At 43.1% G+C, this 25,871-nt stretch overlaps 1 protein-coding gene across 3 annotated transcripts; it reads left to right on the forward strand.

The window, feature by feature from the left end:
• Window positions 1-408: 408 nt before the first annotated feature.
• SERPINE2 (serpin family E member 2) lies at window positions 409-23,940 on the forward strand. 3 transcript variants are annotated; one of them, XM_039722392.1, is made up of 10 exons: window positions 409-439; window positions 13,704-13,978; window positions 15,177-15,296; window positions 16,442-16,669; window positions 17,705-17,902; window positions 20,322-20,520; window positions 20,663-20,763; window positions 21,754-21,840; window positions 22,403-22,486; window positions 23,270-23,940. In XM_039722392.1, exons 2-10 carry the CDS (start codon window positions 13,723-13,725, stop codon window positions 23,305-23,307), a joined length of 1,311 nt encoding a protein of 436 aa, XP_039578326.1. In that variant the 5' UTR covers window positions 409-439; window positions 13,704-13,722; the 3' UTR covers window positions 23,308-23,940. The 3 variants fall into 3 exon arrangements, with proteins under 3 accessions (XP_039578326.1, XP_039578327.1, XP_039578328.1); XM_039722393.1 differs by having other exon boundaries at window positions 15,180-15,296; XM_039722394.1 differs by lacking the exon at window positions 15,177-15,296 and having other exon boundaries at window positions 23,270-23,935.
• Window positions 23,941-25,871: the final 1,931 nt, after the last annotated feature.

Raw genomic sequence — 25,871 nt, forward strand, 5'->3', positions numbered from 1 at the left:
CTGCTCTGTGCCTGTGCTGCTATACCGAAACAGCAACAACTTCGCTCCCTGCCATCCCTCCCGTCGTTTGTGCAGATAAAACGCCAGGGCCACACAAGGGATGGAGGTCCTAGGCTGAGCTCATCCCGTGGGAGCACTGGGGAGCACACGGGGAGTCCCTTGGCCAAAATCCCGCAGCCCCGCAGCACGGAGCTGCCCTCGGTGCTCTGTGTCCCCTCACCAGCTCCGGGGCGTCCTGCCGAGCCGAGGGCACCTCCACCCTGCCTCGGCTTCCCCTTCTCCCCGACCCGGCTGAGCCAGCGGCGCTGAGGAGGCTCCCCGGGGCCATGCGGGTCCGGGACTCCGGCCCCCGGGCTCGCCCCCCGCCCCGCTGCCCTGGGCGGGCCCGCGGCGCTCGGCGAGGGGCGGGCGGGNNNNGCGGCGGAGAGCGGCGGGAGAGGTGAGCGGGGCTGCTCCGGAGGGGCGCCCGGCGGGCGGGAGGGGAGCGGGGCACCCAAAGTTTGGCCGCCCGGAGGCCGCGGGGGTCGCTCCTGGTACCTGCTCGCACAAGTTTCCCAGCGCCGGGTGCGTGGGCGCTGTGCCGGCAGCGGGCTGGTGGCGCGCCGAGTTTCTCCGGCGTGCTGGCTTTGTGAAAGCAGGGAGGGTTTTCCCCCGAAGGAGCGGGGTGAAAGCTGGCAGCCCGCGGTAGCGGCTCCGCCAGCGCGGCGCGGGAGCCGCTTGGCTCCCGGGTGCGGGAGAGGCGGCTCTTGGAGCGCCCGCTGCCCTGGGAGAGCCTGGAAACTGGAAGTTGCTCCCTTTCAGCCGTGTTCCTTGTCTTCTGTGGGAAACGCTTGCTGGCGTTGTGCTAAATGAAAGTAATAAATCATAATTCACTTAGTAACTGAAATTTTCTTGGCATTTCGAGTGACACAGTAACGGGGGAGAAACATTTAGGGCCATCGCCCTTTGGGGAGGAAAGGGTGATATCCTGATACTGTAACAGGATTTAGACGGTGCTGGTGGCATCACGATGTGCGCTGAAGCGGAGAGCTGGTTAACCAAAACTCTGACCTCGGCTCACTTTGGGGTGATATGGGAGCTGCTTCGTGTATCGCTGTTCTGGGGAGATTTGGAAAAAGACAGAGTCCTTTGTCTCTTGGTGGAAATGGTGCTTGATGTTTTGGCTCAGTACTGTGCGATGTTGGAGGATCTTAACAGAGAAATACCTTTGGAGAAACCATTGTAGTAACAAATAGGTGTTAAAATGTCAAATTTCCCATAAAACTAGGGAATGTCTGTTTATGGATTAGGGGCCTTTGATTTATTTCTCTCCCCCTTTCTCATGCCTGCATACGATTCTGAACGTGGTCTGGCTTTTGTGGTTGTAATCGCATTCTTGGGCAACTTCCTGAAAGAGAAACCTGGTAGAATGATTTTTTTTTTCATTGCACTGAAAAATGACCTCTTGTTCCTTCACTTTCTCTGGTGTGAGCATTTAGTAATGTCTTGTCCCCAGCTTGCCACAGGAATTCATTAGAAACCCGATTTTGTAGGGACTATTCACAAAATGTACGTAGGTGTAAGCAGCTGTGCTGCTGTGTAGCTTCGAAGAAACTGCAGACATCCTTGAGGAAAGTGAAAAGCAGCTTCATGCCTGCTGAGTGCTCAGATGAGCCTTTGGTGTGTGAGGGGAAGACCAATGCAAATAACAAGGCAGAATTATAAAATAGATTAATTCAACTGCATGTAAGATGTACTAGGTTGGAGATGTAGCATTTTGTGGGGTGTGATTAGACTCATGAGAATAGCAGCTGTTTGGCACAGGAGCAAACTTTGAGTGATGAATGCTAGTCCACAGCTTTTTGCAATTACAGACAAGTTGTATGTCAGGCAGCCTATAAGCAAATTGTGTCAAGTGCTCTTGAGGTGCTGAAAGGCAGCTTCTCTGGGCACTGCAGTTTTATGCCTTCCCCAGGTATGAGGATGGTGGAAGAACTCCTCTTTGCTCTGATTGGTGATATGGCCATCACTATAGTCACACATACATTTATATCTATATATAGCTCCATGCATCTCATGTGGGAGGCAATAGAAACTCATGTCAGAACAAAAAAGAAAACAGAAACCCACAGTGGATTTTGTCTCAAGGTGTATACAGAAGTGTTGAAGCTTCTGTTTGGTGTTGTCATTGACAACCAGGAGAATAGCATGTTGTGGTGGCATGTGGAGACTTTTAGCCTGAGTGTCTAAATCACACAGGCAGAAATGTGTTCCCAACCCAGAGTTTCTTACCAGCATCTGCTAGGCAGAAAAATGTCAAGCAGGGAGCCCAGTAAGTTGCACCAGGTATTTTTAGAATAGATTGAAGCAAATGTGTCTGTATAAATACTGAAAAATAACCACCTCACCTTACTGACAGGAATTAAAATGGAGATGCATGTGAATTGCATGTATCCACAGCAAGGGATCATTCAGAGGGAGCTCTGGGTAGAGATTTGTGGTGGTGAGCACAGCATCTACCTGGCTCATGCAGCTGGTGGTGGCTTTTGATTCTTGATAGGAACTACTGTGCTCATTCTTGAAAAAGCTGAGCCTCGGTGGAAGGGTTTTCTTGGAAGCTGGGGTTAGGGTTGTCTGGGCTGCTTGAATTGCTTAATCACAAGCGTGCATGAAAGAGCATGCTTTTGTAATACTAATTATGGGGAAATGAATTCTAATCATCCAAACATTTCCAGTCAACTTGGTTTGTTAACTGAATTCTGCGATTCTCTAGGGTCCAAGGTTTTATACATGAGAAGACAGGGAAAAGATGGATAATCATCACTAATCTGCAAAGTGTTGCTAGATACAGTCATCTTTACGTGCCTCTGAGCATCTTCCCAGTCACCTGTGACATGGCTAATGAATCAAGTTTTACAGCAAAGTGCTGGCCTGTCAGAACCATGTAATTCAGTGCACCTCTGTTAGCCATAAACATCTTTTGAATAAGTGTAGTGATATAAGGAATTGCCTCTTTTTGGTAGTGGTAGCATGGAATAGTAAATCACCTATGTATGAATTTAAAGATTTAGTGTAAATGTAAAGATTCAGTGTAAGTTTAGGGATCTATGAAAATATAAGAAGTTCATTTTTATTATTATTCAAGTAGATAGCTTCTTTGTGTAAAAACTAGAAAGCTGAATATGTGCAATTGTGTATGTGTTCAGGTGTCTCCTCTGTGATGGTTACAGTGGTGGGAGGAAAGCAATAAGAGGTGGTAACGTTCTACAGCTGGAGCTGCACAAACGTTTAGGCTGGCATGCTTTGGGGGGAAAAAAAGCTGTCCTGTGTTCAGCTTGTTCCTGTCTCTTTAGGGACAGACTCTAGTTCATACGTGATTTCTGTAAGGAGAGCTGAGGTCCCTGCTGAAGTGAGAGCCAGTAATCAGGGAATGGAAAAGTATGGGGCAATTTTAGTGGCAGTGCTAGTATAAGTCATAGGTTCTTGAGCTGTTTATCATGGCCTTGAAATACACTCAAATGCTAACTGAAATGCTTTCTAAATCCATTAGCACCTCTCCTTGGGCAGTGTCTGTGGAAAAACATGCATTTTGGCAGCTGCTGTGTCTTTTCTGTGGTCTGGTGTTCACCTGTAATGGCCAGAAAGATGTTTTTTTCCCTTATTTTCATGCTGAAATCAGAAGGTACCTTATGCTGGACTCCAGTAATTATGCCACAAAGCAGTTTAAGTATGAAAGCATATTCATCTTGTGGAATTATCTCCCCATGGAGAAAATGTCAGTTTTGCTGACCATGCTCAGCCCTGTGGTGCAAAGTGTGAGCTTCAGGCAGTCTTCTCTTGGCATCCCTTGGAAACAGCAGCCTGAAATTCTCTTCAGTGTTATGGGACCATGAAAGCAGTTGTGGAAGGGACCAAGACTGATGGCCTGTGAGTGCTGAACTGAAGAAGCCTGTTCAAGGCTGTGTAGATGTGGTGGCCTTGGCGTGCAGGTAGGTTGGTTTGTTAGCTTACAGTCTTTTGGTAACTCATATTTCTACAGGAGTAAGTCCCCCTGGAGACTCCAGAAGCACTAGTGACAAATGCTGGTACATTCTACCTCCTTTAGTTTGGCTGATGTATACAGGGGATATGAATTTATGTACATCAGTTATGTTGCTTTGACCAAACCTGGTTTTTTACTTAAATGCTTTCTGTATTATTGAACAGCTCTCTCTTTAAGCCTCTGTTCTTGCAGAAGGACACGTTGAGGTATTTAGTGGCATTTCTCACTTCTTCAGATGGTTCTGTCATCTGGTGTGAGCTGTAAGCTTCTGCTTGCCCACAGCTGAACAAGGTTTGAGGTTTTTTGTTTGACTAGGAGAGGGACAGTTTCCCATTGGCTCTGTCAGGTTACAGGTACAAAACCAATAGGAGAACTGAACATGACTAATTTTTCCATTCTGTTATCCTGTAACTTTACATCCCTAAGCAATCCAAGAAATGCCATGTAGAAGTTGGTGCATTGTCTGTTACCTCTGTGTCTCCATCCTGCTATGCACCCTCCTCTTGCAGAAGGAGTCGTTCATGTGGCTTCCTCAGCATTAAACAAGCTGAGGCTCCAGCTGCTCTGGCAGCTGGGTTGAAGAGGTTGCTTTCCCAGCTAATTGCCTACTTCCTCTGCAGAGGTTCGTCATCTGCCTTACAGAAATAGTGATGGACTCCTGGAGGCTCAGCCAACACAGCTCACAACTCAGCCTACAAACTCTCAGGCTGAACTGAATCAGACAGTTTAATATACCAGGTCACGACCTGCTCTTGGAGAATTCTTGTGCATAGTTCATACTCAGTTGTCCCTTTTTTTACTATGGAAATTTAAGTCTTGTCTTCCCAGAAACCTTTAGTAAAGCCAGTGGGATCAGTCAGAAGTGAGGTCAGTTTAACAAAAAGAGTGTTTTCTTAAATGCAGGTCTTTAAATAGCTGGTAACTCTCTTATTAATTGGTTGATGTAAGTCATGTTGCAGATGACTGAGGAGGTGTCTACCTGAGCATATGGATGAGGTTCCCAGCACAAGGCTTCATTCCTGCATCCTTGCAGCATCTGGGACTTCTGATGCTCCTGTGGCTGGCTAGTTCTGCTTCTGCAGCTTTCTGGGGGCAAAAGATGAATATAACTAAATGTGTGTGCTGTAAAGAGAAATGTGAATGTCCTTAACCTTTTTGGGGAACCTTCAAGCTAGGGCTGGAATGGCTGAGAAGAGGCCACTAAAAACTAGTATCTCTTGTTCCTGTGAGATTAGGTCCGTTTCAGCGATGCTGTCCTGGATACAGAAAATCAATATACATTTTTCATCTTAAATGTTAATAACTTGGCAACATTACACTTTAAGGGTTATGTTTGTTATCTAGCTTTTCAGATAAGGTTTCTAAATTAGCTTGCAAATAGGAAGTGGTTGATTGCTAATGTTGTACAGTGTGATTAATAAATAAATAAAAGGCTAGTCACCCATTACTCTGCAGATCTCCAGCCACAAGTGCAGTAAATGGTTAGAACAGCATTCCTGATATCTCCAAGTAATTTCTCATTTGGTAGCATTCCCTATGTATAAATGCTTAAAGTATCAGGTTTTGCCTGTCAATGAGCTTGTGTAAGTGCAAGTTTTTTTGAATTTCATTGTTATGAACAGGGAATACTGGAGTTCCAATCCATTTTTATAGTGAAATGACTGTATGTACCTTTAGAGTAACTGCCAACACTGTTACTGCCATAGTCTTTCCTCTTGAAGGAGGAGGGATAAGTAAAAACTTAAAATAATGCAAGTAATTTAATAGTACTTGCATTTTTAAAGTGAGATTTCTTCAAGTTCTCTTGGGAGACTCTTTTAATCTTCTGTTGCCAGTGGGGCATCCTAAACCCAGCTGGCTTTAGTTAGGTGTTGTATGGCTGATAGATCCTGCCACCTCTTTTAGCTTCCCAGGAGTAATAAAAATGTAAATAATGAACAGTAGTATGGCTGCAGAGAAAGGCTAATTTTCAGTTTTGCTGTAAACTCTGACTGAACCATAGAGTGTGGAGTGATGGGAATGGGGCTTTGTAGCACTGTTTAGTAGGAAATGTAAGTACCTCTTTTGTAGAGTAACCTAAACCTAAAAGCTGTAGAATCTGAAGGCCAACAGTCATCTCTCTTCTACTCTGCAGCACCTCACATGCCTTTTCAAAGCTCTGAAATACTATTGGCTTGAGGGCTCAATTCTATACCTTTAGTTTTCTTTATTTCTTACACAGGTTTTTTTTTTCCTTTGCTTGACAGTTCTTTGAGCCCAAGTATTAGAGAAATTGGTGTGTCTTAACCCTTTTGAAGAAGGATGTAAGGTCTTGGCACTTATTCTTCTCCAAGCACAGTTCCCAGGTGGCCATGGAGCCATCTCCACAAGGCTGTTCCTATGCTCCCAGCCTGGCCGGTGCAAGAGGCAGGGAGGGCATGTGTCACTGGCCAGCAGGTGAAAATTTACTTGAGGAAAGGAGAAGCAGATTTGTTTGCTCTGCAGGGATGTAGTGGTGTGAGAGTCTTGCTTACAGGTGACACCAAGATACCTGCCCCAAGTGAAAATTAATAAGGGCACTGGGCTTCCCTTTAATATTTTTTAAGGAAGAAAAGATGGTGAAATCCTAAAGCAGAGGTGGGACTTAGGGTGAAGGTGGTGTGAGGTACCTGATAAGACACCAGCCATTGTTAGTCCAGCACCTTGTGGACTATTTCCGTCATAAATCTGTACTTACACAGCCCATTGCCAGAGAATTAATACCCTGTACCTCATTAATGGGAGCTTGCAGTGCTGCAGGCTTGCCTTTGGCTCCTGACGAGCCTGTGGTTGCATAGTGAGCATTGTTCATGTATAATAAATGTGGCAACTGTGGTTCCATGAGGCCTTTCTTGCACTAAAAAACTAAAAGTGGGGCTTGGGTTTAGGCAAAGCCTGTGATTGTTGAACCCCATTCCCTCTACTGGGGTGAGCCCAGAGAAGAGGGTACAGCCTCCCCACCGTGCTGTGGAACACTCCTCTGCTCCCTCTTTTGGGAAAACTGGTTCTGCAGCATTGGTCTCGATGAGCTGACTATGCCATGCTTGTTTCTTCATTATGTTAAAATACCCACATTGCATAAAGAACTTAAGATCAACCAAACCACTTCTTTAATAAAGGGACACCAGTAAATTAAAAACATAATTCTCTTTAATCTTTCTGATACTGTAAGACTTGATACTGGAGAATTCTGTGGAAACTACTTTAAATACAGGAATAAATAATACCTAGAAACTTTAGCAATTCTAGTTGAGCCTACAGTAACAAGAGAACATAACACATAGAATTTGAGAATGTTGATAGAATTGTGCAGTACTGTAAAAAGTCTCTATAAGCCCCCTGTCCTGTCAACTGAAGCAGAGCTAATTTGGCTTTTTAAGTAATGTATAAATGAGGGATGGAAGTAAAAGCAAATGATACATAAAAGCATATCTATGTTCTTGAAACTGAATAGTGCCTCTGTAGTTGTTGTACAGTCACAACTCAGTGGTGAAGTAAAAAAACTCTGGTCAGCTTTGCATATGTGAAATTGATCTTTGTAATTGACTACCATGAACCACCAGCAAGTGCTGTACAAGATAGATGGATACTGGTGAGAAAAATTAGTCTGGCTTGTGAACTGGAGACCCTGGTCATGAGGCTACACACAGTTTGAAATGGAACTGGTATCTCTGCACTTCATGCTTAACAGAAACCCCCAGCAAACAGTGGTGGTCAGGACTCTTCATGAAGAAGCACTGAACTCCAGCTTCTGCTCATGTGGGAGCAGGGCTTGGACAAAGAGATGGTTCCTGTGTGGGACCAGCTGGTTTTACAAGCTGGTGCTCTGCAGGGAAATTCCCGCTTGGCAGGGGAGGCTGGTTGGACACAGCTGAACAGGCTTTCCAGAATGCACTAAAAACCTGAGAGAAATAGGAATAGCAGAGAAAGGATAAAGGTTGGGAGGAAATCTTCAGAACCAATACCATGCTTTTTGCATTCATGTGCAGTGCTGGCTGCTGTGCCTGAAGTCAGACCAATGTCTTAAAATATAAAATTATTTCTTTAAAAAACCCATCACTTTCAGCTTATCTCTGTGTACAACTTATGTTTATATCTTGTTGACAGTAACTTACTCCTCTTCAGAGCAGTGTGAGTACTGAGCTGTTTAAAACCTAGCAGTCATCCTTTATTGGAAATGCTCTGCTTATACTAAACCTTCCAGGTATTGAGTAATAATAGAAGGAGTTGCTAGATGAAAAGGAAGAGCCAACATTCAGGATGGACCAGAAAATGGGGAATGAGGGTGAAACATTTCCCAGATCTGTCATGTGGAAGAAGCCAGAACTTCAGCAGGCTGCACTCAGGTTCAGGATGAGGAGAGGATATTGAAGCTGAGGCTCTGGTTTGTAAGAGGCTTAGGCAGAAGGGGAGTCAGGAACACCTGTGAGATGCAGGGAAGCACAGGGAACAAGAGGCTGGAGTGTTTTACCTGCTGCTGTGGGCATCAGCTGAAAAACAAGACCCAGCATGTGACCTTCCCACTGCAACCGGAGTGGTCTCCTTGCCTGGGAGAAACAATTGCTGTGTGTTCAGCCAGCTCCTTTAATGACTGTTAACAAGTTTGGTTGAGTGTTTATTCAGTCCTGCTGAAGAGTTGGTTAAATGCCTGAAGTGAAGCTGCTTTCAGCTCATATGTCAATTGAAATAAGACTTTCAAATTAGTAGCCCAGATGACAGTGGCATGGAAACATCAGCATCTCAGACTTGGAGAGGTCCCTGAATGTTTGTTCCAGGCTGGCTTTCTGTGGTCACAGAGGCTGCCCAGTGCCTGCCACGTGGGCTCAGGGGATCTGAGGTTTTTGGGCTTAATACAGTGAGACCAGCAGTGCTGTGGGACTGCTCTTCAGTTTGTGCCTTTAGCTGTGCTTGCTGCTGTTTCATTGCAGCTGTTCACAGAGGTGCAGTCTGGTGTCTAAACTTCCTTGTGCTTGATGTATCTTTAAAGAAATTACAGAATCAATCTTGCAACTGCAAGAATGAGCCTTTTGGATTATATATTATTGCTATTGAAGTCAGGCTTCAAAATAAACACTTGGAGGTGTCTCATAGTGCAGTCATTACAGATATCTAAAAATCTATGTACAGTTGATTATTTCATCCTCAATCCACTGCAAAGTGTACTTCAGCCTCTCTGGGACAGGCCTTTTCTCCAACTTAGATATTAAATATTGGCATTTTTTCAGATCATGTTTTTGCCTCTGATCTTGAACCAAACTAATTTTTGTTCTTCCTCTTGGGAAGATTGCAGCAGATTGGTTTGGCTCTCTGAAAATGAAGTCCTTCCTAAGCTTGTTTTCTGCTGTAGGAGGATCTTCATTGTTTAGCAGTATTTTGTGCCTGGGGCTGAAGATGTAACTTTTCCCTCCTCCACCAAATGCTTTTCTAGACACAGATTAAACAGCCTGTATTGATATAACTTTGCTTTTGTAACAGCATTCTGTAAATGCAGGCTGAAAGCATCCCATCCTCTTTGTTGATATAACTACTTCCATAATAATTTCATTAAAAAAATTTAAACTGGGTACTTTGGTGGTGATCTGAATAGTTGAGACTAGTGAGAGTAGAGTATCCTGCCCAGTACATCTGAGAGTCAGTGTTTGCAACACCAGCACGAAGCTGAGCTCATCCCAAGCTTGGGAGCCTGAAGACTTTCCATCATGAAACAGCACAGAACCATCAGTGCACAGAGGACATGCTGCTGTTTTCCTCCTCTGCCTTCCCCAGAGCTCTGTGCCTGACTGGAGCAGTTGTCTAAAAATGCAGTTAGTTATAGCTGGTACCTCAGTGTGATGTACAGGACTTGGGGTGGTGCTGCTCTGTGAGGCAGGGGGAGTTGAGTTCTTGGTGTGCTTGCTGTGGAGATGGCATCTCTCATATAGAGGGATGTGACACTGATCTGTTTTGCTCAGAAACTCTAGCATAGGGTTAAGAACTGGATTTGCATAACAAATTGCAATGTATGCTAACACTGGCTATGTTTCTTTGGGTTAGTGACAGTATTTCCATTGCGTGTTGAGAAGCTTAAATTGTGGATGTTGCCCTTCCTGTAAGTGCTCAGTCTAAGAAGTGGGCAGCCTACCCTACAGAGGGACTTTTTTTTTGATCCAGAATCTTTCAAAAGCCCACATTTATGTAAATGAATTCGCCTATACACTTTCCTCCTTCTCAGTTTAACTTTGTAAAAAATATAAAGGTCATAGGCAAAGAAATGCCTAGCCTGTATTTTTGTTTGGTTTTCTGAAGCATTAGATTCAGATTTAACTATCACTGAGTTTTTTTGCTTCAGTGTTATGAAAGCTTGTTGAAAGCTTGTTGATATTCTGTATAGCAGGTCAGCTGTTTTCCATCCTACACATCATACATCCTTTTGGATTTCTTCTCCCAGCACTGTGCTTAAGCTGTTTCTTGCAGGATATGCAAATGCACTTCTTGATACTGGACTGCATAGAAGTTGATTTTACTGAAATCCACAATGGAAACTTCAGTTGCAGGGATGCCACTTCTCAAAGATCCAATTGTCTCCCCAGTTACCTGGTTAAGGTACACAGTGGCCAGAGCAGGGCCAGGCCAAGAAGTGACTGCTCCATAACTTGTGATCAAAAATGGTTTTACTCTTTTTTCATGCTCTGAGCACTGCACACATTCTTTTCACTTACTGAATAGCTATTTGCTAGAGGTTGTGCTCCAAAACAGAGACCAGCCCATCTTAATGGTGTGTGAGGAGGGAGAGGTTAGGCAAATATGGAGAATTCTGGGGAAACCAGATGCGGAAGGTAATTGATTGAAACAGAAAAAAACCAAAATTCTGCATCAGTGGCCTTGGGAGCAGAGTTGGGTTTTTTTGACAAGGCTCCACATGTTATGTGGAGAATACAAGGCTGTCACCCTGAGTTTGTCAGGGACTGTCACCAGTGAAGTAGAAAACTTGGAGACTTGCAATATATTCTGGGAAAGGCAAGAAGTGTCGTGTCTGCCTTCAGTTAGGCTTGTGCAGATGAAGTACCTAAATGACAATGAAAATTGTTTTATTTGATTTCAAAGTGTCACTCCTGTCTCTGCCCTCATAGTATGCTTCTTGCCATATAATGTATCAAGGGTAGATTGCCCTCAAAATAGCCCAATTTCCTGTGGTTTGCTGTCAGGTGGAGCTCCCTTAGTCAAAAGCCTGGTTTTCAGATTGCAGCTCAAACTGTGCTCTGTGATTGTGATCTGGTACTGTCCCTGTCCATCACTATGTGGGACAGGCTGTCTTGCACCAACATGCACTGTTCCTCGCTTCAAAGTGCATCCAGTAAGACTTGGAAGTTTCTTTTTGCCAAGATACTAGGTAGAGTTATGAGTCTGCTTAATATTGGGATTAAGAATTTATTTAAACTACCCCTTGGGTTTCCAGGCTTGGCAGAAGAGTTGGCCACCAAACCACCAAAGAAAACCCCAAAAGCTAGCCCTAGAAGTGGCTTTTCTTGGAGTGCCTCCTGCAAGGCAGCAGCGCCATCAGTGTGCTGCTGATGCCTGTGAGAGAAGGAATCCTTGCCCTTAAGAGCAAAACTAGAGGTTTCAGGTGGTTTGTGTTAGTATCAAAAGAACACAGAAGAATGTTCCTTAACAATTGTAATTTATTTTGAAAAGTGCAAGTTTACTTTTGCTGTCAAGCTGTTGGCTCTCCCCCATGACATTTTCTTGCTGTAGCTGATGATGAGGGGTGCAAGACAAATGTGGGAGTGACTCATGTAACCTGCCTCAGGGGGCTGCAAACCCAATCCCTTCTTCTTGGGTTTTGTTCTGCTGGTCTCAGCTGCAGCTAGCCCAGTCCAGTCTAAATTTTGGGCTAAGCTCGAGTAGTTGCAGTGGATGGCTGATACTAAGCTCCTTTGGAAGGAATTGTGCTTAAGTGACTTCAGAACTGCTTGGGGGATTAGTAGGTTTGTGGAGAGGACTTAATTATTGGGTGGGCTGTTATCCCACTTTGTAGGACAGCCTTTTCACTTTTTCTTGCATAGCTTAAATCAGCACGTTCTTCTGGTCAGAAGTATGCTAAAGTTGGGTTTGGGGGAGAAGGACGTCTAAACTCCTGCATTATTGCATTTTCAGCATTTGGTTTATTCTGCAACGACAAACTGCGACAAAGCCAACTTCGTCCCCTCAAATGGTGTAGAAGAAAGTGGAAATGCTGTATTTGTCGCTTTCAAGTGTTTCAGCACAGTTAAAGTACATGCTATTAAAAGATGATTAAACAAATCTGTACAAACACCAGCTGGTTTTCTGGTAGTCAAGTGCTCCAGCATGGTTTGAAGTCGCAGCGTAGGTAGGCTGGCGATGGCACAGCTCCTTGGGGTGTGTGGGAGGAGGCTGGGAATGACAAGGCTGTGCCTCTGCTGGGCCCCAGCGCCCTGGGGTGCTGCACCTACAAGAGCAAGTGTGCAGCTTGCTGCACAGGGGGCTCCAGGGCAGCAGAGACCTGGTTTTGCATTTGTTATGCCAATAACGCTTCACCTTCTGCAGCCTTTCTTCTGAAGTCAGTGAGGGAACTGGCTCCTGGCTGGCCTGGAAATGGATGTCAGGGCTGTGAACTGCATAAATGAAATGTCTTAAAAATGTTGTGAACAGGGAACATAATTTAAGGAAATTGGAGATTATTGCATGTTACTCTAAGTATCTCTTAGCCCTAACAAAAAGGGTTGAATGCAATTTCATGAGGAGGAAATACAGCACAGTAGTTACAGTGCTCAGTGTTTGACATTTGGGCTTGGCTGTCTAAAATCAGTTGCTGATAGGTCCTGAACAAAATGTTGTTGCTGCTTGTGCTTCAGTTCTTTGGAGCTCATGGATAATAATAGTGAGTTCTGTCAGGTGTGCGACCTGCAGATGAAGATACACCCATTTTGAATATTAACTTCATTCTGTATTCATTAGGTGCTCTATTTTCTTTAATGAAAGAGTACAGGTTGAAATCAAAGTTCAGTGTTTGCATTTTAAAATCTAAAATTTTATTCTATGTTCCTGTTACTGAGAATGCCAATTATGCAGCTAACTCTTATTGTTCTAGGCAGGTGTAAATTCCCACACCAGAAGGTCCGTTTGCATATGTAGATCTGCTTCTGTTCACTGCAGAAAATGATCTATGAGGTGTACTGTGCATCACATACTAGTGGGTGAGGACCATACCACACTTTTCAGCACTCATTTACCATAAAGGGCAGTCTAAATAGAATGCCAAGGCTCATTTACCTGAAACACAAAACTGTCTGAGCTAGGGTGTTGTGGGATGTAGTCTCCTAACTTGGTGGCTTTTGTCCTTCATATATTCACTGATATGTAGCTATATCATGATTATCAGTGCATCTGGAAACCTCTAGACCTAAAATCCTGGTAGTGGTAAGTAAAACAGTGAGTTGTGTGAGTCCCATTGCCAGAGCTCTGTCAATGGTGTGTGACTTGCCTGCTCTTCAGGTGAGTAAGAATGTATGTTTAAAATGCTGTATTTGTGAAAACTGACTTAACTTCCCCCTCTTGTTTTCTTACCTACACCTAAAATCCTGGTAGTGGTAAGTTATAAGAATTTATGTTTAAAATGCTATACTTGTGAAAGCTGACTTAACTTCCCCCTCTTGTTTTCTTACAGGTATCTCCAACCAGGAATCATGAACTGGCACTTTTCACTCCTCTTTGTTCTTGGGACTTTAATGTCTGTATGTTCCCAGTTCAGTTTTTATCCTCTGGAGGAGCTTAGCTCCGATGTTGGAATCCAGGTCTTCAATCAAATAGTGAAAGCTAAGCCTCAGGACAATGTTGTTGTTTCTCCTCACGGGATTGCATCTGTCCTGGGGGTGTTGCAGCTGGGAGCTGATGGCAAGACAAAGAAGCAGCTGACAACTATGATGAGATACAGTGTAAATGGTCAGTGATCCTAAGGTGGTTTTGGGTGTGTTTTTCAGACTCTTCATGATGTGTGAGATGGCTTTCAAAGTGTGGTAGATTGCATCATGCACCAATTAACTCTGTTTACAAAAGCACAGAATGGACATGCTTGAAGTTAATTGGCAATTTGAGCATGGGCATGTACATATACCCAAACTGGCTTATAAGTAGCTTGGTTACTGCCTTCAGGGCCCTGGCTAGACCTGCCTTTGTCCTTGCCAAATTGGTATTCCAGAACAGGGTGGATGGTGGTCCAGTGCTAGCTCTGAGCAGGAAGGTGGCAGTACTCCATTCCAGGCTGTGCTGAACGACTTTTAATGTGCCACTCCTTAGATAACAGGGCAAGAGGATATCTCTTGGCACCTCACTGAAAGCAGTGCAAACTAACCATACAATCGGTACTTTCATGTTGCTCTGCGGTTTTGTTCACCTGTTTCTGCTGTCAGAACCCCTGTATGTGTAGTTCTTGTAGTGCCCTCTTCTTGAAACAGCCATTTCTGCTTGCCTGTGCCTGACACTGCATGCATCTGTGTTCATATTCCTCTGCCAATGTCTGCCCCTCCAGAGGGAGTAGGCTGAAGATTCTTACTGCTTTAATTTGCATGCTATTTTTGTGAGTGTTTGCCAGCAAGACTTAACATCTTAGTGCCAGCATTCTGCCTTACTTCCAAGAATAGAAAACCCTCCAGGAGGTAAGTGCACATTTAAATCTTGAGCAGTATTGTCATATAACATGTTGTCATATAACATGTTGTCCTGTCTTCATTTGCTTTGCTGTTTTGGTCCTGGATTTGAAGTACAATAAAATTATTTGACACCTTAACATCTAAATGATGTCGATTGAAATCTCTTCATGGGATGATCAGCTCTAGGAGTATTTGAATGCTTAAAAGCTAAGCACTTGCAAAAAATGTTGAAGTATTATATCAACTGGTTTTGTTTGGCCTTCAGACTTCCTAATCCTAACTGAGAGACAGAGGTTCTCAAACACCTTAGAAGGTAGCCACTGCCTGGTTAGAGGCTTGTTATGGTGCTACCTCTGTCCTTGCTCAGGTTTCCCCTGCTCTTGTTCATGACTACCTTAAAGTCCTTTGGCAACTGTAGCAACTGCTTCTTTGGAAAGGTTTTAGTTGGAAAGTTTTTAATTTGTCTTTAGCTGTCTTTTAATGCAATTTAGCAGCTGGAAGCAAAGAGGAGAGCCAGCATCATGAGACCAGCCAGCTCTCCCCGGACCACCAGCAAGTGCTCCGTGGGCCACCAGTGGTCCACAGAATACAGTTTGAGAACCTCTGTTATGGTATGTTCTCCAAAAGAATTTGCCCCTAGTATTGGAGAGTGAATTCATACCAGTGGTGCTTTTAAAGCATTCATGACACATGAAACAGCAAAGCCATCTGAGGTTTTTTCTTACATGCAGCTAAGAGAATAACTCTGAACTAATTTATTCCTGTCATATCTCTTCTTTGTCTATATAAGAAAGTAGTCAGGAAATGTTTCTGCCTAAATTGTATTGGGAAGCAGAGGGAACCCTTTAATAACAGCCGCCCAAGGATGCTGTTTGATGCAGTGGTTGAACATGAAGTTGCCTGCCTGGCAGAGCCTTCCCTATGTAGACAGGCACTCATTGGTGAGGCGTAGCACAGGAGAGCTGGTTCTGGTGAACATTGCAGTTCTTCTGTGCTGCCATATGCTTTCCCTCACATGCAGTGAAGGAGCTAGCAAGCACTTGGTACAATCTGCTTTCAGGTCCTATGGATCTTAACTAAGCACTGGAACCTACTATTTTCCCTTTTCCTTTTTTAGAGGCAAGCTCATGTGTTAAGAGATTAATTCTTGCTTGTAGCTGATTTAAGCCAGGACTTAGTCTTTAAGGAAACTAAGACTCAACTTGGAAGTTTATTATACAACTCTTGACAGCTTCCTTTATTCTCCAGCAAATGGAAAGGAAGTAAAGAAAACAATTTTTGCTTTACATTCTGAGACTCAAGATCATTTGTTATGCAAATCCTGCAGAACTCTGAGTGAGTAGGCTCACCCTTTGACTTGCTTTGTCATTGTCACAGAACTGACAATTGACCTGGCTTATATGATATGAAGTATTTTTGGAACAGTTTGTTCTGTGGAAGAGCATGATTTGTAGCTCTACAGTAATATTTGAACCTCAGTGTAATCCCAAGCACTGTTTGTAACACTGAGCAGACAGCTGGGGGTGCAGCAGGCATCATAGTGGAGATTCATGTTTTTGCTGGGAATCAGTAGTGTTATGCAGATGAGGCATCAGAAATGAGTATTTTGGAAGTGCCTTCAGAATGCTTGCTTTGGTCTTCCTTTTCTAGTCCAACACTTAATGTCTGGCTTTTTCATGTCATTAATGGTTGCATATAGATTAACTGTTGGTTTATCATGCTATTCTAAATTAAACTTGCTGTTTTTTCCAACTAGGAGTGGGTAAAGCCTTAAAGAAGATAAACAGGCTGATAGTCTCAAAAAAGAATAAAGACATTGTAACAATTGCTAATGCAGTGTTTGCAAAGAATGGCTTTAAAATGGAAGTGCCTTTTGTTACAAGGAACAAAGAGGTGTTTCAGTGCAGTGTCAAGAGTGTGGACTTCGAGGACCCAAATGCAGCATGTGATTCCATCAACCAATGGGTGAAAAATGAAACAAGGGGTGAGTACTGGGGAGTGCCTTTGTCCAAGGCAGGGTGGTGTCTGAGACCACCAATTTAGATGGAAATATTGGAGAAAGATGCAGGGAGGTAGAGAAAGCTCTGTTCTGCAGCTCAGAACTGTCTTTTGGCTGGCATTAGTGTGATGCTTTAGAACTGATGGGTTAGGAACCAGCAATCTTGTTGCCCCAGCAGATGTGCCTGTGTGGTAGCCTGGAGGGATGTGTTTGGGGTGTGTGTCCATCCCATCCATCCATGGGATCAGATCAGCTTTTACTCTTCTTTGCATTCATGTGAGAAATCCAAGTACAATTATCTTGGGTCCATGCTTTCTCTCAAACGTAGAGGCTTTCAGGCAACTCAGATGTTTTACTCAGTAAATCAGACTCACAGGAAGCTGAAGGGCAGTTCAGCTTTTGCTCTGACTGCTCTAAACTGTCCTAAGACATGACCCTGTTCTTAGAACTCACATTTGGTGGCTGCCTTGGCAGAACTCCTCATGCTTCAAGCCTCTTGAACCAGTTGTAAAGCTTACATACACTAAAGCCAGAGATCACGTTTTGCAGTGTGTTCCCAGTCCAGGGCAATTATGTGTTTGGTACCTTCTGGAGCTAAAACAAGTCTCTCCTGGATGTGAGGAGTGTGTTAACGATGTTGAATGTGGTATTTGTCAAATGAGGCTGTTAAATTCTTTCTCGACCACATCACCAGTTTTGCATAGCAATGTTGCAAGCAGTGTGTGAATGGGGAGGTGTTTCAGCTGAAACTATTCCATGTAGTTAGATCTGCTTGCTGCTGGAAAGGGTAGAGCCTTGTTAGCTGTTAAAACATCAGGCTGTCAGTTAGCAAGATATGTTTATTCCAGAAGTTTACTTTTTGACAAAGAATACCATTGACTGAATTTAAAATATATTGTTGCATGAGGAGCTGGCACACTCTCGGGTCAAGGGCTTTAAAGTAATGTGTGTCAGGTTCTTTAAAAACAGTTGGCCAGTGTTACAACAGCAAATACTCAAGAATTCCTTTATTTCTTCTAGGTATGATTGATCAGGTTGTAGCTCCAGATGATATTGAAGGCACTTTGACCAGACTGGTGTTAGTGAATGCTGTGTATTTCAAGGGCTTATGGAAATCACGATTTCGACCTGAAAATACCAAGAAACGCCCGTTTTATGGAGCTGATGGGAAGACCTACCAAGTTCCTATGCTGTCCCAGCTGTCCATCTTTCGCTGTGGTAAGCTCAGACTCCCACTACCACCAACAAAGGGTGTAGAGTTTGCTCTTTCCAGGAGCTTGCTGTGTATGTGGTGTTTAATGGTGTTGCTTCTTGTAGCTGATATAGATGGATGGTGTTATAGGAGTGTCTCCTGCTGCTGAGGCATGGACAAGGTACTTAACAGTTGCCTTAAGGTTGGATGCTCTATCAAGTACTGCCTTATCCTTTGCCTTCAAAAGGGAAAGTCTGAAGTATCCAAATTGCAAAATTTGCATGTTGGTTAAGCTTCGCTGTAAGAAAGAAAAGTACGTGTTTATAAGGGCTGAGAATAAAGGAAAGCAGAATGGCAGAATGGTAGAGGTTTACCTGGTGGTGAGCTGTGTATGAGGGAAAGATTGGAGTTTCCGTTTATATTTTACTGCAGATAGAGAAATGGGACTTGCACGGTCTCCAGTCCTATGGGAGCCAGAGGAGCTGGGTTAGAATGTTGGCTGTATCTCCCGAGGTGTGAAACTGCTCTTCAGATTGAGTCACAAGTGAAAAGAAGTTGAGCAGGTTCTGCCAGACTTCCATCAGAGAGTCTCAGAGCTGACACCAGCAGCTTGATGTGACTGACAATGTACTTCAGAGCTCCAGTTTACAGCCTTATGGGGATTTTAGTGGTCAAAGTAAGATGGATGCTCTGATTAAAAACTTGTGTTGCATCCTTCTAAGAAGTGCTGCCTGGAACTTACTTCCATGTGTGCTAAATACACTCTGAGAAGTAGTCCTGAGAATACAGTTTGCTACAAATCTAAAAGCAAGATACTGTGCTTTTAAATGCCTACTTGTACTGTCAGTAGTGCTCAACCAATATTAGTAGACTTTATGTTAAGTAAACAGCTGTGACTCTGTCCCAATCCTGTATATTAGAGCAGACGTGTTGTAATACTTTAACTGCTGAAAATGTGACTATATACTGCAGTATATACTAATTTTGGAGTTTCAAATGAGTTCATAACTTAAGGTGGGGTTTAGCAAGACTATTACCTTGAAGGCTTTTGACCTCTGATGCTGGTTATAGTATCCATTATGTTGGCCTGTATTTAATGTAGAGAAACTATTAAGGCTAAAAAGGAAAAAAGAAATATTGCTGAGTTACTAATTTCCTGAGGACCCAAATGAGGTATTTTATCTCTGGATATCCTAACACAGGGCTTCTATTTTATCCATGCTTGGAATGGGATCTTTAAAAGTTAAAATATCTTGAGTATCTTCAGTCCCATCAACTGACTGAAGCTGAGCTCCCCTCCTGTTCAGTTTGCCTCAGTAATGATAGCAGCACATGGCAAATCAGGAGAGCAGCACTTACCTGTTGGGCAGTTTGCCTTGTGTGACTGTCCTGGAGCTGACTTCTGCAACTAGTGTTAGATGTGTAGGATCCAGCCTGAGAACCACTGCCATAATAAAAGGAATAGTGAAACTGCCAGTTTTGACATGATTCTTGCAAAACAGAGGTGCAATACTGCCAGATTTGTAGCAATATGAGTTTAGAGCAGCTTTCATGGTGCTGGCAACAAGATTAAATTTGTAATGAAGCTGTTGATTTTCAGCTTGGACTGTCAAGTACAGATTTAGATGAGGAAGGGGGAAAGACAATAAGATCTTGTTACTATCCTAAAACCTTGCCTGAAATACTGTCTGTAGTCAAACTGACAAATTTTAACTTGAAACTGCTATAAAAAGCATTTGCTTCCCAGCCACACGCCAGAAATCCCACAGTAAGCAAAGGCAGCTTGGAGGAGGAGGGGGCTGCTCAAAGACAGTCTTGCTGTAACTTGGATGTGTTATCTCCCTCCATCTCATCTAATTGGCCTCTCACACTGCCTCAAAGTGGCTGCTTTCCACTATCTTGAGAGACTTCAGATTGCTTCCTAATCAGATCCTTATTAAGCAAGAAAATTAAGCAAATGCAACAGACTACTTCAGACAGGAACTAGGAGGTCTTGCAATAACTCTTGGAGCAAGAAGCTTGTCTGCAAAACCTCTTCAGTTTGGAAAGATAGTCTGCTGCTATTCCTTGCTTTGTTTTTCTCAGTTCACAGCTAGTTCTGGTACAGCTGAGATCTGGAGCAGAAATCCAGATAATTCACAGACCTGGTCACTTCTAGCATAGCTGGCTTGCTGCTTTGGGCTGGTCTGGGAAACAGTATGTATGCTAAATAGGTATCTACTCCGTGGTGTCATCCTGTGTTTTCTCTCATACTAGCATCCATACAGAGCCCATGCCTTTTGAAGGTCCATCAGGAACTGTGGGACTTTTAGAGTTGGTTTTGAGATGTGGGCAAAGCTTTCCTGACAGGCTCTTCTAGCAGTAGGTTTGCTAAGGTAGAGATTTAAGGCTGTAATGGCTATGACTCACTAGTTTGTTTGGGTTTACTTGTTTCTATTACTTTAGGCACTACAAGTACCCCAAATGAGCTGTGGTACAACATCATTGAGCTGCCATACCACGGGGAAATGATCAGCATGTTGATTGCACTGCCCACCGAAAGCACAACGCCGCTCTCTGCTATCATCCCCCACATCAGCACAAAAACAATAGGAAGCTGGATGACAACCATGGTAGCAAAAAGAGTGCAGGTTATTTTACCAAAGTAAGTACTTATACAATCCATTCCTTCTTCAGGGAGTGTTTGGGGGGTTATTTATATGTATCTCATCTGATACAGGAGAAGGAATACTTCAGGTGACTTTGCTGCATAATACTGATGCATTCTTTTTTTTTGTTCCAACCAGATTTACAGCAGAAGCAGAAACAGACTTAAAGGAACCTCTGCAAGCACTTGGTATTACAGATATGTTTGACCAGTCAAAGGCAAACTTTGCAAAAATAACAAGTAAGGTTTGGTTTTTTTTGTTTTAATTCACGGTGGTCCTTCATAGTTCCTAGCTCTGAATTAAGTGCTGCTTTACCAGAGCAGTTGTCTGCTTTCTCTTGGCTAAATGTTGCCATGACATTGGAGCTGGTTTTATGTTGTAGCCAGCCAGGCATGACTGCTTGCTTCTGTTCAACATTGCAGTGGCTTTTTTCCTCCCTCATCTTACATTACAGCAGTAAATCATGCTGGTCAGCTTTTTAAGATTTGATATTGCAACTGAGGGTCTCAAGCATTGTCTGAAATCTTTGGCAGGACATACCATATCTTAGTCTGTAGTAAATACTGCAACTGCAGTATGTAACCTTCCCTGAAGTATGTGTTTAGTGACTTGAGCTGTAAGAAAGCATGTATGGAAAACATTCACACTTTAAGGAACTGAACCAACTCAGAGCTGTAAATATTAGTATCTGAAAATGGGGTGTAAACACTTTTGAACTCATGGCTGTAAAATATCTTATTTCTCTTCTCTGCTTTTATTAAAATCCTGATTAGCTTCTATAGCACTGTCTTAACAAAAAAGCTTACCTTGTGCTGGCTTAATTTGAAAACAAACACCTGTGTTTTATTGAAAGCAAGGTATGTTGCTAAGTGCTTTTTCCCCCTCACATTGAGACGCATGGGAGTGTAACTTAAATTCAGATAGCAAAAAATGTTCACGTTTTTTAAAATTAAAACTAAAAATGCATGTGGGCACTTCTAACTTAAACTAAGCAAACTTAGGACATGGGGAGGAACAAGGAGTAAGACAGTAATTACAAAAATGGAGAATAATCTCACTTAGTGACTGTATTCAAAGGTATTGTTCTGCACTGCAGCTTTGGGATTCCAGCAGGATTGTAGCAGCTTTTAGTATTCTGAGCCATGCTGACAGAGCTGCTTAGCTACACAGTACTTCAGGACTCTCTCAGTGAGTTTTACTGAAGGTGCTGTTCTCCTTGGGTCTTTCAGGAACAGAAGGTCTTCATGTATCCAACGTTCTGCAAAAGACAAAAATTGAAGTCAGTGAAGATGGAACCAAAGCTTCTGCAGCAACAAGTAAGCAGTTGTACTGATAGCTGTCAGACTTGGGAAAACTCCATTAGAAGGCTTTGGCACTAGGCAAAGATAGCCCACTTGGAGATCACTGCAGCAGTGTGCAGTGATCTCAGACTCAGATCGGTTGATGGGTTTTATGTGATTTCTCAGTCAAATCTCAAATTGCCAGTGTTGATCACTGTAAGAAATATTGACAGGCTTACCTAGAGAAGTGTCTTCCCATAGCTTAGGCTTTATATCAGACCACTTATGGCACATTCTGACTATCCAAGTTACAAAAAGAAGTAAGCTACTACAGCCTTTGGGTGACAACCTAAGACTTTCAGTTCTCTGTGGGTCTTATGTCTTTTAAATGCTTCCTGTAAGAATATCATGTGACCTGTGTGGCTTTAAATGTCCAAGTTAGTAGGTTTTAGGCATTTGTCTACACCTGTTCAAGCCTATAGATATATCTACATACACATTATATATATCTACAAGGAAACTTTACTTTGATATAGTATAAACTGCATTATGGTGCTTGATTTGTCTCACTCCAAACTTTTTTTTGTTTTTTTGCAAGCTGCAATTTTAATAGCCAGGTCGTCCCCTCCTTGGTTCATAGTAGACAGACCATTTGTATTTTTCATCCGGCACAATCCTACAGGTAAGCAGCATCTGTAAATACTTTTTGGCTTAGAAGTTGAGTATCAGCTATGTAATAGTGACAAAAGAATCTGGAGCTACCTAATAACTATTATAAAAATGCACTTGCAGGAGGTTTTTTTTTTTGCCCTTAATTTTATATTATTTTATTGGGAATACAACTTGGAGCAGGGAAAAAATACTTTTTTGGTTGTCAAGGTAACAGAAACAAGCATGGCAGGTTTGTGGGTATAAAAGAACAGTCTTTAATAGTCATAGTTCCCCTGAGTCAGAGGAAACAGCTCTTTACTGGTAGTGAACTGCTGAACAGGACGCAGCTTTCCGGACAGTCAGTGAGGGCCAAGGCAGAATAGGGGATTGGGGGTCCAGGGTGCTGCTCCAGCCTGCCCTGAACATAAGTGAGTGTTCCAATTTAATGCTCACAGCTTCTTTGCAGTGTGGGCTGCCTCTCCCAGAGCAGAATTGCCCTCCTTGCAGTGACCTGCAGGATCAATATGTCATTTAGTGAGGAACAAGGTGCTGCTGCCAGCACTGGGGGAAGAGCAGGCTGCTGGCAGCAGGCCCCATCCCCAGGCTCCACAGAGCATCAACAGGGCTGTGTGTCTCTGGAAATAGGAGCTGGCCACCTATCCAAACATGCACTTCCCTGGGCTCACAGACCTCAGGGAGGCTGGACAAGACTGGCAAGGTGGCTTGGCTGTGCTCTGTGGACTTAATGCTTTCATGGAAAAGTTTAACTCTATTTACAGATGATGGAAACCCTTGTTTTTGTTTCATCCCTCAGGTACAATCTTGTTTATGGGACAAATAAACAAACCTTGAATGTGGAAAAGACTTTCTTCAAGAAGTAAACAGGCACACCCCTGTTCTGTTAAATATTTTGTACACTACTCTTTGACTTCACTCAAGAACTAGTTTTAACCACTGACTAGGTTTTGAAACAGGAGTCGACATAGTTCTGGCTTTGTGGGGAAAATACAAATTGAAAACTACAGTCTCTCTTCAAAATGTCTAAAAGATTCTGTAAACTACTGAATGGTTACCCATGCTAGCAGCTTCTGAGCTTTTTCTGTATCTACTAAGAATTTTATGTATGGCTTTTTGTGAGAGGATTTTAACAAAGAATGATAAATGTTTCTATTAATGTTTGGTTTCTTCTTGTGTGTGGAAAAGGTCTAATTTTGTAGATACCACCTATCAAGATTACTTTTGGTTCTTGAGTATCTTGGTACCTGGATATTCTTGGTAGAAATAGAATAAAAGTTCTAGCAGTTTTTATATAGTGCATGTATCACTGAGAGTTTTAAAACTAATGTGGTGTTCAATACACATCGCATTGTCCTGTCTCATTGTAATGTAAACTTGTCATTGCTAGTATACACTTTCTATTGGATTTAAATTTTATATTTGTTTTTGTACAAAGGAAAAAAAATAAAGCGGCATTATGAACAGTCAGTGTTGTGGATCGTGGATGTGCTGAAGGATATTGGGGTCCAGAGCCCTGTGTAATTGTTTGAGATTTAAGAAGAGTGAAAGGAGAGAGATATTTTGTGAGACCTTTTTGTTGTGTGTAGCGGGGGTGTTGTTGTTTTTTTTTTTTTTTGTGGTGAGGCTTGTTTGGTTGTTTGGATTTTTTGCTTGTTTGTTTTAGTCCCTCCTTCTGATTACCTTTTTTGAAGTTGTTCTGCTGTGATGAACTATCCATAGGTTTGGCATCTGAAGAAAACTCTATTTTGGTATGCCCAAGTTACTGCTGGAAACTGCCCCAGGAGGAGGTCTCTGCACCTTTGGGGCCTTTCCTCCTCTTCCCTGTGGTGAAGTTTATATGCATGTGGGCACCTCTTCATGCCCCTTGCAGGACTCTGCTGAGTGCAAAACTCTTTCCCAGAGATAAGCAGTAAATCCCTTTGGCTTGTCACAGATGGTTCTTTATTGTACTGCTTCTGTGGCAACCGAGGGATTGGGGTGGGTAAGGGAAATCTTAGGCAGCTCTGAAGGGCACACTCAGGGAGAAGAGGCTGCTGGTGTCGGGAGAAATTCCTGCAGACTCAGCCCTGGTGGAAGTAGGTGACTGTAGTATGTCTCTAAGTGGAGTGTTGATCCTCTTGGTCAGGTAAGAAAAGATGAAGAGAAAATGCTTCCAGCTGAAAATACCTGAATGTGTTGTGCATGGCCAGTCTTATCCCAGGCTGAGTGCTCATAATATGCTGCTAGATATTGAACAAATCTACTAGCCTCTCTTTTCCTGCTGGAGTTGAACACTGCAGTCACCAAGAAGAATAAATCTGTAGGTGATTTATGGGATGTATTCACTGCCTACCACCCACTCCAAGTAAGCTGGGGAAGGGATGCTCCTGCTGCTGAGGGCTAGGTCTGCAATAGGTGAATGGAGAAACTAGCATGTCCTTGTTGTCTTCCTGTCTTGTTGAAGAGAAAGTGAACCCTGCAGGTGGGGAACGAAAACAAGATACTCCCAAAAGCAACAACCAGAAAATAAGTAAGTATGGGGATCATGTAACTGAAAATTCCAGTGCTGAGGAGGAGACCTCTCCTGGCTGTAACTCAACCACACCTGCCTTCAGTTCCTTGCATCTCGTGGAGGTAAGCAGCACAAGTAACAACAGAGTAGTTACTGGGCTGTAAACAATTACAGTGATGTTTGCATTGGTTTGTCTTGCATGGATATGGTTGGATATGGTTTGTCCTGCAAGAATAGAGAAAAGTTGCCTCACAGAAACTACAGAGCCAGGACCTGAGATGGACTTAATTAATTTACACACACGTGTTTTTTTGACTAGTGGGGTGCAAGACGTCATCTTTGGGCTCTCAAGCAGCGTGGGATTGTATTTCAGAGTAACAGCTGCTGTTTTAATATCAAAATAAAATGGAAATATGAGAATTAATTTTCCAGTTGCGTCTATTTAATGTTTGTGTTAAGAATTCAAATATTTTGGGGTTGGCATTGAAACTGAGCTCCCACAGGAGTTGCACACAGCAGCAGTGTCTGCTCTGGGCAGCAAGCAGGTTTGGGATTAGGTTTGGGCAAGAAAGAAATGCAGTGACATAAGCTTTCAGGTTTGCCTTAGCACAGTTTCTGTGTAAACAACTTCAGTCCCTTCTGTTAGTTCTGAAATAACTTGTAAAATAAGATGATTGCTTTAGAACATCAACAGTGAGTAACTGGGTATTTTTTTTTCCCCCAAAAGTGGACAGTGAAGAGGGTGGCTTGGCAAAGGTGAACAGGATTATTTAGTCTGCTGGAGCCAGGACTACCTTCCCAAGCTGAGCTCTGAGCAAACTGAGGGAGAATGCTACACGTCACAGCTACTCCTGGTGAGCTTCAATCTTCTGCAGTACAAGGGTGAAATATGTCACCACTCAGAAAA

This window comes from Passer montanus, unplaced genomic scaffold (assembly GCF_014805655.1).
Source record: "Passer montanus isolate IOZ18808 unplaced genomic scaffold, ASM1480565v1 scaffold48, whole genome shotgun sequence".
In the NCBI taxonomy this organism is placed as follows: Eukaryota; Metazoa; Chordata; class Aves; order Passeriformes; family Passeridae; genus Passer; species Passer montanus.